The following is a 13,358-nucleotide window of genomic DNA, read 5'->3' as shown; positions in this document are numbered from 1 at the left end:
TATCAAGGCTTCGAGCCACTTCTCTCGATCGGTGTCCGACACCGCCTCGGTATAGGTCTTAGGCTCATCATCATCTAAGTCAACTTCATCATCTTGGTTCTCAACCATTAGATTCAGTCTCTCAGGTGCACGACGAATCCTTCTAGGCATATTGAGTTGGTTTTCTTCTGGCTCGGGCTGTTCATTCTGATTGTGAGTAGGCCCAGGAATATCACTATGATTTTCTTGAGGTAGAGGTGATGCAACTATTGTATCATCTTGTATTTGATGCATCTCATTGTCTTGAGGAGGTTCTTCGAGAGTCCCTCTAAGGTCTCCTCTAATAGTATTTTCCCCTCCCAATAGATCATCAAAAACTCCCACTGAATTATTGTTCAAACCATTTGACAATACATCATCCTCATTGTTAACTTGTGGTTCTTGAATTTCTTCAAGATCTACTGTATTTTGACCTTGTTCCTTGCAGACATAACTATCTTCAAGGAACGTCACATTCCTTGATGTTATCACCTTGTGATTTTCAGGACAGTAGAAATCGTATCCCCTAGTTTGTTTAGGATATCCCACAAAGTAACACTTCTCACATTTAGATTCCAACTTATCAGTCATTTGTTTCTTAACAAAAGCTGGACAACCCCAGGTCCGCATATAGTTAAGACAAGGCTTTTTGCCATACCATAACTCATATGGTGTTTTTTCAACTGATTTAGATGGAACTCTATTCAGAATGTAAATAGCAGTCAATAAAGCATAACCCCGGAGAAATAAAGGAAGACTAAACTCATCATGGATCGAACCATATCTAATAATGTTCGGTTTCTCCTTTCAGATACTCCATTCATTTGTGGTGTACCAGGAGGTGTCCAGTCCGACTGAATTCCATGCGATTTCAAGTAATCAAGAAATTCTCGGCTCAAGTATTCCCCTCCTCGATCTGATCGAAGAGTTTTTATACTTTTCCCAAGTTGTTTCTCAACTTCACACTTAAACTCTATAAATTTCTCAAAGGCCTCAAATTTGTGTTTCATAAGATACACATATCCATACCTTGTCAAATCATCAGTGAAAGTAATGAAGTGCGAATAACCACCTTTTGCTTGAGTTGGAAACTGTCCGCACACATCTGTGTGGATCAACTCTAGCACATCATTAGCACGCACCCCTTTTCCAGAAAGTGGCTTATTAGTCATATTTCCTTTGAGACAGAATTCACAAGCACCATATGATTCAAAATCAAATGAATTTAGATAGTCTAACTTTCTCAATCTCGCTATCCTTTTCTCATTGATATGACCAAGTCTACAATGCCAAAGATAAGTAGCATTATCCGTATTACATAGCTTAAGTCTTTTATTTTGCACATTGAGAATATCTCGTTTGCATTCAAGCATATATAATCCATTCTCTAAAGTGGCATTTCCATAAAACAATCCATTATTAGAAAACTAGCACCTGCTGTTTGCAAAATGGAAGGAAAAACCTTCGATGTCCAACATCGGAATGGAAATAATATTCTTTGAAATAACTGGAACGAAATAACAATTATGTAAATCTAGTCTATGTCCTGAGGGAAGATCTAATTTATAAGTTCCCACGCGTTCGGCAGCAACTTTTGCTCCATTTCCAACACGTACGTCTACTTCCTCAGGCCTCACTTTCCTGTTGTCAATTAAACCTTGCACATTATTACAAATGTGTAAACCACAAGCGGTATCCAATACCCATGATTGTGAGTTATTCATAGATATATTTATCTCAATGACAAACATAGCTGAGCTCCCACTCATTGCACCTTGTGCCTTGAGTTTTGGGCAGTCTCTCTGCCACTCTGTGAAATTTGACCTAGTCAATTTGTTTGTTTCCATCATACACTCATAAGATAAGTTTGACATATTATCTGAACAGAAAATATAATGAAAAACAAATTAGAAAAGCATACAAAGATCACAATCGCATCACTAATCAAACAAGGGTTTATTGTATTGATTAGCTCCCACTAATTTTAACATATATTATGTCCCCCAAACATAAAATATGAATTTATATCTAATATAAATTTTAGTGGTCCAAGATCCAAGTCGATATTATTGCAGCCTCTGCGAGGGCTGATGACTACAATAATATCACCAGGTAGGCCTCCAAGCCAATTGTAACAACAATTTTACAATTCTTGGTTTATTAATCTAATTAATATACGTCCATAAATTATTCTGTTTGCGAGGGCTACTCAAAATAATTTAAGCAAGTCAACCCCATCACACGATGCCAACCATGCATCTATGAATGAGCATAAACCTTGTAGATTTAGAGTAAACGCGAGGGCGTAAAACTCGTGGTCGAAAAGGCTAGGAGCATCAAACAATTATGATGGACGACGCGTTTGTTTCAAAACAAGACTTATATTTTGTGGGGAATAATTTTGTGATACTAATTTTGTGAATATAATATCCAATATTAAATTTCAAACAATTACTGGGCGCCGCCTACCCAGACATAGTATAACACGGACTACAAATACTGGGCGCCGCCTACCCAGACATAGTATAACACGGACTACACATACTGGGCGCCGCCTACCCAGACAATAAACGGTCTCTAACTACTATAGTTAAAATAAATAACCATAAAATCAAATAGCATGCTTATCACGTAAGATATCAAATAATGCTCAACAAATAAAATCAAATTTTATTCTCTAATTAAATGTGAATTTAATTAAATTAATTCTAAATTAATATAATTATGCATATTTAATACTAATTCCAAATTAATATTGTGCTGTGGAGTATATATTATCATTTCCAGATGATAATTATGTCTCAATTTGTTAATCTAATTAACGAAATTAATCCAATCTATATTAATTCTAAATTAATAAATTTGTAAATCAAGTAATAACTCCAAATCATCATCAAGCACATATATTATTTATTATTCTAAAATAATAATATTAACAAATTCTAGCTCATTAATCCATTAATCCAATTAATAAATTTATCATCTAATCTATATCAATTCCAAACTAATATAAACAGATATTTAATATTAATTCTAAAATAATATTAAAACACATTTACTATTATTATTCAAAATAATGATAGTAAATATTTTATTGGCTTGATTAATATTATTAATTCTAAATTAATAATGTGATTTACAGTGAACAAAACCACGATTCTGATCCAACCCGGATCTTCAAAACCCGCTAGGGTTCTGCGAAAAGAACAGTCGCCCCCTCCATGGGTTGCCTTCACGCCTTGGCTATTGCCCCAACCGAAGTCTGGGCTGCCGCTGTCCACAAGCCGGCGGTAAGCACGGCTGTCAGATGTGGTGCAGATTGAAGACGACGTCGCAGCTGCCAACACTACAAAAAAAAGGCTCATTTTCGAGCACTTATTTGCAAGCACATCGTGTGCTTACAAATTATGACAGTTTTTCAAGCACAATTGCGAGCAAAATGAAAAAATAGCTACCACTTTCTAATTAACCATTGGTTTGCGAGCAAATGGCACTCGCAAAAAGACCATTGTCGCATTGCCTTCCATTTCGAGCACTGATGTGCTCGCAACTTTGGTAGTACTTCTTTGTAAATAATTTGTTGGGCCGCATTTTATAGCAAATATTGGCGCAAGATAAAACCCAATTTATTTTAAACATTTATCTTCATCTCCCCTGTTTCAGATAGTCACACGCCGCTGCGTTCGTGGGCTTCCGACGAAAAAAAGTCCACCACCACCGATCTGCGGCCTAAGATGCCGATGACTCTAGAATAACTTTCGGAATTACAGACCTCAACGGAAACCTAGTTTTCAGGATCAGAGGAAAAGTCTTCAGCCTCCACAACCGCCGTCTTGCTCGACGCCGCCGGTAACCCTATCATCACCTTCCAGCAAAAGGTAACTGATTTATCAGATCTAAATCTAAATCAATTGATCAAATCTAAATCTCGATCGTTTGAATCAATAGATCAAATCTAAATCTCGGTCGTCTGAGTCAATTGATCAAATCTATATCTCGATCGTGCAACTTCTGACGGCGCATAGGAGATGGCAGGTTTTCAGAGGAGAGCGGATTCAAAGAATATGCTTTTTTTAGTGTGAGAAAGTCATCGATGATTCAGTTCAAGACGAAGCTGGATATGTCCATGGTTGCTAATTCCAAAGAGGATCACTGTGATTTTAGGATTGAAGGCAGCTGGTTTGAGCGATCATGCGCCATATACACCAGAGACACCAATAATGACATTGCTCAAGTAAGATCCAAATTTAAAACCTCTTTTTTCTCTAATTTAAATCTATCCATTAATGATGTAACTATGGCGCACTTGGTTTATGGTCTATCTTATTCTTCATCTGCTTTACTCAATGGATTCTACTACTAATTGGCTTCATTCGATCTTTGTTGAGGTAATTCTGTATCTAAGAGCCTTACCACCATTATGTGATTTGCACAACTAACATAACCCCTTGACAAATTGTTTGGGTTTTATATTTGCTTAGTAACAAGTATTTTATATGATGTTGTTGGAAAACTCCATGTTTCTAGACAGAGGCCAAAAATATTGAGTGATCAAAGGTCTAAACTATTGACAAGTAGAAGTGCACATAGGCCTAAGTTATGATATACCTTAAGGAGCTCAAAACAAGGAATTTGCACCCTTCTTCAATCAGGTTATCCTTGCTCCTAATCTTCTTTAACAATACCACATTATTTACACTTTAGTGATCATAGATTGGATTCAAATTTGAGAATTTTGATCACTTCTACTTCATACTGCTATCAGTGCAACTTGTATCACTACTCTAAATGGAAATGGAACTATATTCTGTTGTGCAGATTTTACAATTTTGAATGCCAAGAAAGCCGTTGTCTAATTCGACCTTTTCAAACATGGTAAGTCAAGAATCACCATATTTTATAGCATGATGGAAGAGTTTGCTATAAATTATGCATTATCCCTGCTCTAAAGGGAAATGGAATTATATTCTGTTATGCATGCTGCCTTTTATCTTTCTTTCTAATTTGCTTTTCTTGCATATCATGGATAATATATTAATGCGCACCTCGCCCCTTGGTGAATTAGTTGACAAAATAAGAGATCTGTTGACTATCCCGTTTTATTTCTTACGGCAAAACACATTTTATTTGTACAGGCACCAAAACTAAACTGTTGTAGATGTTTACAAAGACAGTATGAGGCTTACTCTAATATTAAGTAGTAACTCTCAGGATGTATTCCGGATTACTCCCTGCAGCTATTTCACTTATAGCAAGAAAATGTCGACGGCTCCTCCAATGTTATTGTAAAGTTCCCTCTCTTTCGTTCATTCTCTTCTATATATGTGTGTGTGTGTGTGTGTGTGTGTGTGTGTATGTTTGAATTTATGTACAGAGGAATTAGTATTTATAGGAAATGCAGAAGATCGGTAGATTTATGTGGCATGCCTATCAAGGGAACATAACTGTCTACACTTTTTAAAGTTTTGTGTATATGTAAAATATTTGTTTCTAGTCATTCTGAACTATATCTTACTTCAGGATTTTAGTTGTTTTCCCTATTGTCATGCCAAGCTTGCAAATGATCATTTCCATGTTCTGTTTTGCTTAATTTAGCCTTGAAAATTGTTTACTACTATAACCTTTGGACTTAACATTCTCCAAGTTTTTATAAATTAGTCATTCCTACCATTCTTATCGTACTGATTTGTTGATTTGTTACATGTCAATCCAGCAAACAAACGGATGCTCGAAGACGGTGGTGCTGATAGAGGCGAGCAGACTCGGAGAAACAAACTGTTGCATTGGTAGAACAAGTGAAAAGCCTTTATTCAACAATTCCTACAAATGAAAGGAAGCTAAGGATAGATTAAGCAATGTAGACTCCATGAAGTGTGTAAAAAAATTTTAATTAATTGAATACATTTCTGAATTCCATTTACTCTATTTATTCAATTGATAATAATTATTAAATAAATCTATATATTAATTTGGAAAACAAATAAAAAATAAAAATAAAATATAGCAAACCAGCATATCCGAGCATATTTTATCCAATAAAACAGACATTTTGCAAGCACCAGGCGGTGCTTGCAAGTTTCAAGCATTTGGCTAGATTAGCGAGCACATTCAAGGTGCTTGCAAATTTTCAGCTATGTGCTTGCAAAAATGCTTGCAAATTTTGCAACGAAGCAAATGGCTAGCACCTGTGGTGCTTGCACGTTGCTTGCAAATCTCCATTTTTGCAAGCACATGTGCCTATTTGCGACCAAATTGGTGCTTGCAAATGAGCATTTGTTTTGTAGTGCAAGATCTGGAGCTGATCGCCGCTGCTGTCCAGTGGCTGTGCAGCTTCTGTCAAACGAGGACAGCTCCTCCGCCGCCGCCTGAGGACGACGCAGCTGCTGTTCGTTGCCTACCGCCGGAGTTGTTGCGGTCGATTCTTCACATTACGACAATTGTTCGAGAACCGATCACAATTGCGAGCTCAAAGCAATTCAATTGATTTAGTAAAGAAGGCGAACATATTGATGCTTTAATCTTCTAAAGGTTACAATTTATATCCGCTTAATTCAAAATTGTGCATTGAGTTGAATTGATGGTAATTCGCATGGGCACGTATATTTAAAAGGGATTTTGGAAGAATTTTGAAATCCAATTTCAGAATTTTGATTTCCAAAATCATCCACAAATTAATTAGGAAACAAAATTAATTATGAATCAAGCCCCGGGCTCTGATACCACTTTTAGGAATTCTTGTGTTCATCTAATGAGCGCAGCGGAAATTGCATACAAGAATAACAGATCTAGATTCATAATCATATTGCAAGTTGAGCACGTAATACACAACGGAACTAAATCTTACTTGTTGTGTTGTTTTCTTCTACGATTGAATCCTGCAAGTTGAATCCACTACTATCGAGGTCCACGTGTATTCCAATCCGATGCAGGAACTATCCCGGTACAATTGCTCCGTAGAAGAAAGCTAGGAATTCTCTCTACAAAGCTTTACGTATTTTCTCTCTAATGTTACGCTATTTCTCATCTCCCACAATGGAGAATAAATAACCATTATATAGACAAAGAGTCATTAGGGTTTCATGATTGTTGGGCTTATGGACTAATTATAATTGTAGCTCAACTATAATTATTTAATCCATATTAATCTAATCTAGCCCATATCCTTTCATTTGAAAGAGTAATTCTGCGTAGATGAGAGGAAAAACGTTGAAAAATTCGGAAAGATACATAAAGAAAACCAAAAAAAAGAGGGGGGCTTAATAGTCGCTCATGAAAGCAAGCTCACTATATCAAATCTCTGTTGTTGTAATCAATGTTTTAACGGATCGGTGAGTGAACCGGCGAGGCTACTGGTTCATGGTTCAACCGGTCGAATCGGTTTAATTACTGGTCGAACCATTTTAACCTGCAAATACATAAAATTAATAATATATACTAAACCAAATATATTAAATTTAATTAGTAATAAATTATAATTAATATACATAACAAAAACATATTAAATGTTATATATAATTTATTAAATATGAAGAGTATTTAAAATAAGTGAATTGTAAAATTTAAATAATATTTTTATTAATCCATATAATTAAATACATAAGTTCTTAATTAGTCTAGCTAAAAAGTACATATTATATATATAGGGATATTATATATATATATATATATATATATATATATGGATAAATTCATATCCTTTTTACATATTTTGTTCTATTATTCTTTTCAATCTCGGCCATTCAATATCAAGATCAGATGGCCCAAAATAATGCCACATGAATTTAATTTTATTGATTAAAAAAATCGAAAAGGTCAAAATTGGGATACACAAATGTGTTTGTTATGGTAACTTCCTTGATTTTCTCTTCCAAAATCTCAGCGGTTTCTGTCAATGATTCACGATGCAATCTGTCGTTTCTCCATTAAATTTCAGCGTCTGTTCTCCTTTGAACACTTGAAGGTCCTAAATTCGTTGCTGCTTTTCATAATCGAACAAAACCGTGTGTTTATTTATTCTCTAAAGACGCGGATTTGTGGGTGGCCTCAGTCATCGCTTGCGTTTTACTGAACAATGGAAGAAGGTAAGTATTTTTTGCCCTGCAATGATTTTCAGTGCTAGTTGTTAACTGAAATACTGATTTGCTTGAGTAATCCATCGTATGTTATGTTTTGTTTTGTTACATAAATTTGTGAGTAATATATCGGTGCACGTTTCTTGTGTTTCCCTAAGGGTTTAGCAATCTTTGGGGCTTGGGTGTAGTATGTTGTACGTATTAAAACCGTCGTCAAAGTTCACGAGTTTCGGTCATTAATCTATGGTTTAGAAATCATATCGGCTAGGTAGTAGTTTTTAACTGAACGACATAATGTACATATATTATTATGTATTGGTTATTTTAGTTTCTATAATTGACGATTTGTGAGTTGTAATGTAAATGTTTGTTGACCAGTTTAATTTAAGTATGGCCGAGTTTGATTGTTTGGTACACGTTTCTTGTTTTCCCCAAGGGTTTAGCAATCCTTGGGGCTAGGGTATAGTATGTAGTAAGTATTTAAACTGTTGTCAAAGTCCACGAGTTTCAGTCATTCATCTAGGGTTTAGAAATCTTATCGGCTATGTAGTAGTTTTTAACTGATACACATAATGAACATATATTATTATTTAATGGTTGTTTTAGCTTCTGTAATGGACGATTTGTGATCTGTAATGTAAATGTTTGTTGACCATTTTTATTTAATTTTAGCCGTATTTGATTGTTCGGCGCACGTTTGTTGTTTTCCCCAAGGGTTTAGCAATCCTTCGGGATAAGGTCTAGTATGTAGTAAGTAACAAAATCATTACCAAAGTCCACGAGTTTCAGTCATTCAATGAGGGCTTAGATATCATCTCGGCTAGGGAGTAGTTTCAACTAATTTACATAATGTACATATATTACTTAATAATGGTTATTTAGTTTGAGTAATGGAAGAGTTATGAGTTGTAATGTATATGTTTACTAACCCATTTATATCTCGATTATATACAGTGGTGGTTGTACCTGAATGTTCTCCTGATTTGAAGCCCGTCGTCGGTCAGAAATTCTAATCCTTAAATTTCGCTTTCGCTTTTTACGATGTATATACCCGCGCTGTTGGTTTTGGTACTCGCAAACAAGGGATGCGGAAGGCGGACGATGTCACACCCTGGTATTATGTTGTATGCAATAGGGAAGGCCAGAAAAAGTCGAACGAGGATGACCAATTGAATGCACGGTCTGGTTTTTCTATGAAGCGTAGACGGTTATCCAAGCGTTGTGGTTGTAAAGCGGGTATTTCGTTCAAGTTCTTCTCTGAAGGAAGATTAGCAGGTTATATTATTCAGGAGTTCAGCGAGCCTCATAACCATTATATGGTTGAGTCAGAGCATCAGCAATATATGGCAATTAATCGAAAGTTGGATGATGTACATCACAAATTCATTCTTGATTGTTCCAAGGCAAATATAGGCCCCACACTTACCTTTAAGGTGTTGAAGGAAATTCTCGGAGGGTTTGACCTTGTCGGTTGCACTGTCGGGGATATCAGGAATGCTTCTCGAGACATTAAATCATACGCTCATGGATTCGATGTGCAAATGGTGTTGGATGATATGGCTAAGAAGAAGGAAATGTCCGAGGCGTTCACATATCATTACGAAGTTAATGCTACCAACCAGTTGGTTGCTCTCTTTTGGTGTGACGGTTTGATAAAGAGGAATTACCACATGTTTGGTGATATTGTGGCCTTTGACTCCATGTACAACACAAACAGGTATAATTACAAAGATCTGTATTGTACATTACAACGCTTATATTTATACATTACTCTATGCATTATAACGCATTTACTATACATTACTGCACAGCTAATGTGGCATTATTCGTTGGTGTTGAGGCTGACGATGCATTACTATGTGCTACGCAGGTATTGTATGATCTTCACTCATTTCACGGGAAAGGACAATCATGGAATGCCTGTAACCTTCACCGCCGGATTGGTATGCAACGAGAAAACAGGGGCATTTGCTTGGTTGTTCAGACATTTCGTTGAATGCATGGGTGTAGCACCCAAGATGAACGTGACAGATCAAGACTTGGGCATGAGATCAGCTATTGAAGAGATTCTTGTTGGCACTCGACACTGATGGTGTATGTGGCATATAATGCATAAGTTGGCCACCAAGATTCCAAATAGGTTGCTGAGGGACGAAGATTTCAAGAAGGAGTTCAATGTCTGCGTTTGGTCGGACCTGCTTGAACCTGACGAATTTGAAGAGGAGTGGAATAGTGTTGTGGAACGTCATGGGCTGGAGGACGTTGCCTGGTTCAACACATTGTACGACTATAGGCAATTCTAGATACCAGCGTACTTTAGAGATTTTCTGAAGCCCCGAGCTAACATTGCCGAATTCTACTTGAATTTCAACCATGCCGTAGAATTCCAGCGGAACAGTAGAACAACGTTGGACTACCACGATGCCACTGCCCTGCCCATATTGGCCACTGCTTTTCCATTCAAGAAACATGCTTCCATGCTGTACACTGATAGTATGTTCAAGAAAATACAGGAAGAAATTGTTGAGGGTAATGACAGATGCCGCGTGCTTGGATTTTCATCTACAGACATGGTTGACACCTACGAGCTTGGGGACAGCAATCACAATTCGTATTTTATGCGTCACGATAAGACTGATGACTCATACTTGTGCGAATGCAAACTTTTCGGTAGGCAGGGTTATTTGTGCAACCATATCTATTTTTTGTTCCGGAACAATGAAGTGAAAAAAATCCCAGATAAATACTGCGAGAGTAGATGGATGAAGACTCTGTTATCCAAGGCAATACATGGAGAGTTTGTTGATGCCCTGCCTACCAGGTCCATCGTTGACGATAAGCAAACTGTTTCAAAGCAAGCGATTTCGATGTTCTATGGTTTTCTTCAACGATTTGAGACGGACATTGAAGTGCTTCGTGCATTCGTAGGTGGTGTGGAAGAACTTGGTAATTCTCTTCAAGCTGGAACTCAGACAACGTCCGCCTCTGAAAAGAAGCGGATGATTGAAGAGTTTTATGGTAAGGTAAGGCCTGAAGTAGTTGAGGTCCATCATCCGGATGTCGTGAAGACTAAGGGCCACGCTAGCAACTCAGCGAGCCGTCTGATTTCCAAGAGAGAAAAGTCTATAAAGGATGCTACTCGGCCTCTTAGACGGTGATAGGGCATATTTCATGCATCGGTTTATGGGTGAAATACATGCTACTTGATCGGTTTATCGCGCAAAACAAGTGTTAAATGTGCAGAATTACCACTTGACCAAGGCTTCAAGGCCGACCTGATCAAGCAAGTACAAAGGCGATAAAAGGCTCAGAATCGGGGGAGTTGACAAGGGGAGCGATCAAGCAGTTAGGAGGGGACCACGGGCTTCTGGAAGAAGAGCACGTGAGGAAATGAGCTGGATACAGCGCACCATTCTGTTATCAAGGACAACGTTCTAGAAGGGGACACGTGCTGGATTATGAGACGGACGAAGCCGAGTCACGAATTTGTTACCAAAAAACGTCGACATTCTAGAAGAACGGCACGTAGCAATCAATGAGTTGCTCATTCTCAGAATGAGTGAATATTCCCTGACAAGATCGTTATCCAGCAGGAGGTCGAATCGAGCTTATAAATAGAGGGTGTGCCACCACAAAGAGGAGACACTTTACTTTCCGCCTAGTTTAGTTTAGCATAGTTATCTAGCGTAGTCCAGCTCTCTAGCTTAGTTTAGTTTAATTCTCTAGCTTAGTTAGATAGCTTAGTTAGAAGGGCGACCAAAGGGAGCGCTGCAGAATACTCATTTCTGTTAGCGTGACTTAAGTTTCCCGCTGAGATTCTTCTCAGTTTACCGTTTTCTTAGACTCCAAGTGTTAGCTTAGTTTAATTTTATGTTGTAATCAGTTTTTAGTTAATCAAGTTATTTTTGCTTTAAATCAGCGCATTTACTTTTCTGTGGTTTCCTGCAAATCACTTGACCCAGTAGTTAGAATTTCGTTGATCAAGCTAGCTAGTTTAAATTTTGTCTAGATTAAAACAGTAGTTAAAACTCTCAAATTAAAGCGTGGCAGCAGCCAACCCCCCTGTTCACTACTCACACACTCGACACACCAACTTCCCTGTGGGATCGACCCCGAACTTGCCGTTTTACTGTTAAAGTTGTGTAAAATTGGGAGTTATAAATTACTCTGGCAAGGCGGGAAGGGCGAGAGCTAGAGTGCATTGATTAAGTGGCAACGACATTTGCTAACTGATCTAATCGGTTCGGTTATCACTCAATATAACTTGATCCGCATTCTATTCATGTTTTCGATCCCTTTCCTAGTCCCTCCATAATGGCGCCGTTGCCGGGGAAGCATGGTGTTACTTTATGTTTGTGCATAGTGCGTAGGTGTATATAATTTTGTTTCTCATTTTTTGTTTTTGCTGTTGATGAGAAGGTACCACCAAAGCGATTACTGGAATCATCCCTTGATATACAGAAGAACTAACACTCAGTAAAGAGTCCAGGAAGCTGACGTTGTCATCACTCGTTTTAGAGCCGCATTAGAAGTAGCAGTAGCCACCGAGCAGAAAACACAACCACCACCACCAGAACGAACGGAAGCAGAGATGGCCGTTGTCATCGACGACTCGGGGATTGGTTCTCTACATGCTCATGATGAGAGAAAGCCCACGCATGCCATCACCGCTACTCCTGGGATGCGGACCATTGCCATGAAATCAGGAGTACTGGCCGTCTTGTCCCACTTCTATGGCCTTTCGAAGGAATGTCTGTATGCTTTTCTGGACGAATTCTGCCGGTACTGTGATATTCAGCCCGTGCCAGCTGGGTCCACATCCGAAGATTACAGACTCAAAGCTATTCCTTTCGTCTTGAAGGGGGACGCGGGTGTCTGGCTGTCAAGGCTGTCGGAAGGATCCATCAGAACGTGGGCTGAGTTTCGCATGATATTCCTCGATCGTTTCTTTCCAACATAAAAAACAAGTGCCCTAAAAAGGGAAATTACAGAAGCCAGGAATACGACGAGCCCCTTGTCCAGTACTGGGATAGGTTCCAAGGGCTATTTCAAGCATGCCCTAACCACAAATTGGGAGAGAAGGAAATCTACTCGATTTTCTATGTCGGACTCACGGTGGATAGCAAAAACGACCTCAACCTCGCAGCACAAGGGGATTTCTCAAAAACCCTTTTTAGCCAAGCTGAGAATATTTTGGAGAGGCTGATTGAGGCTAAGTGGTCGTATGAAATCTCTCGAGGGCAGTACAGGAGAGGAGCAGTGCACGCA

The 13,358-nt window shown here is 38.1% G+C and overlaps 1 protein-coding gene and 1 long non-coding RNA gene across 6 annotated transcripts; both read left to right on the top strand.

Moving 5' to 3' along the window:
* Window positions 1-3,474: 3,474 nt before the first annotated feature.
* Window positions 3,475-5,938, top strand: LOC121752168. 5 transcript variants are annotated; one of them, XR_006040269.1, is made up of 6 exons: window positions 3,475-3,573; window positions 3,682-3,896; window positions 3,967-4,670; window positions 4,837-4,893; window positions 5,154-5,303; window positions 5,732-5,938. It is a non-coding gene; the product is annotated as an uncharacterized LOC121752168 (long non-coding RNA). The 5 variants fall into 5 exon arrangements; XR_006040270.1 differs by lacking the exon at window positions 3,475-3,573 and having other exon boundaries at window positions 3,607-3,896; window positions 4,054-4,670; XR_006040272.1 differs by lacking the exon at window positions 3,475-3,573 and having other exon boundaries at window positions 3,607-3,896; window positions 4,044-4,670.
* Window positions 5,939-9,175: 3,237 nt separating this feature from the next.
* Window positions 9,176-10,180, top strand: LOC121752831 (protein FAR1-RELATED SEQUENCE 5-like). Its single transcript, XM_042147918.1, has 2 exons — window positions 9,176-9,807; window positions 9,961-10,180. The coding sequence occupies exons 1-2, from the start codon at window positions 9,176-9,178 to the stop codon at window positions 10,178-10,180; spliced, it is 852 nt and encodes a 283-aa protein (XP_042003852.1).
* Window positions 10,181-13,358: the final 3,178 nt, after the last annotated feature.

The sequence above is a fragment of the Salvia splendens genome, chromosome 10 (assembly GCF_004379255.2).
Source record: "Salvia splendens isolate huo1 chromosome 10, SspV2, whole genome shotgun sequence".
Lineage (NCBI taxonomy): Eukaryota > Viridiplantae > Streptophyta > Magnoliopsida > Lamiales > Lamiaceae > Salvia > Salvia splendens.
The sequence above is the reverse complement of the archived record's forward strand: the minus strand, read 5'-3'. Positions and strand labels throughout refer to the sequence as shown.

What these genes read in the sequence shown, in the direction of transcription:
- LOC121752831 (XM_042147918.1), top strand. Translation starts at nt 9,176, where the DNA reads ATGCGGAAGGCGGACGATGTCACACCCTGGTATTATGTTGTATGCAAT. An exon ending in TCCATGTACAACACAAACAG is followed by an intron (nt 9,808 to 9,960) that starts GTATAATTACAA and finishes TGTGCTACGCAG; the next exon opens with GTATTGTATGATCTTCACTC.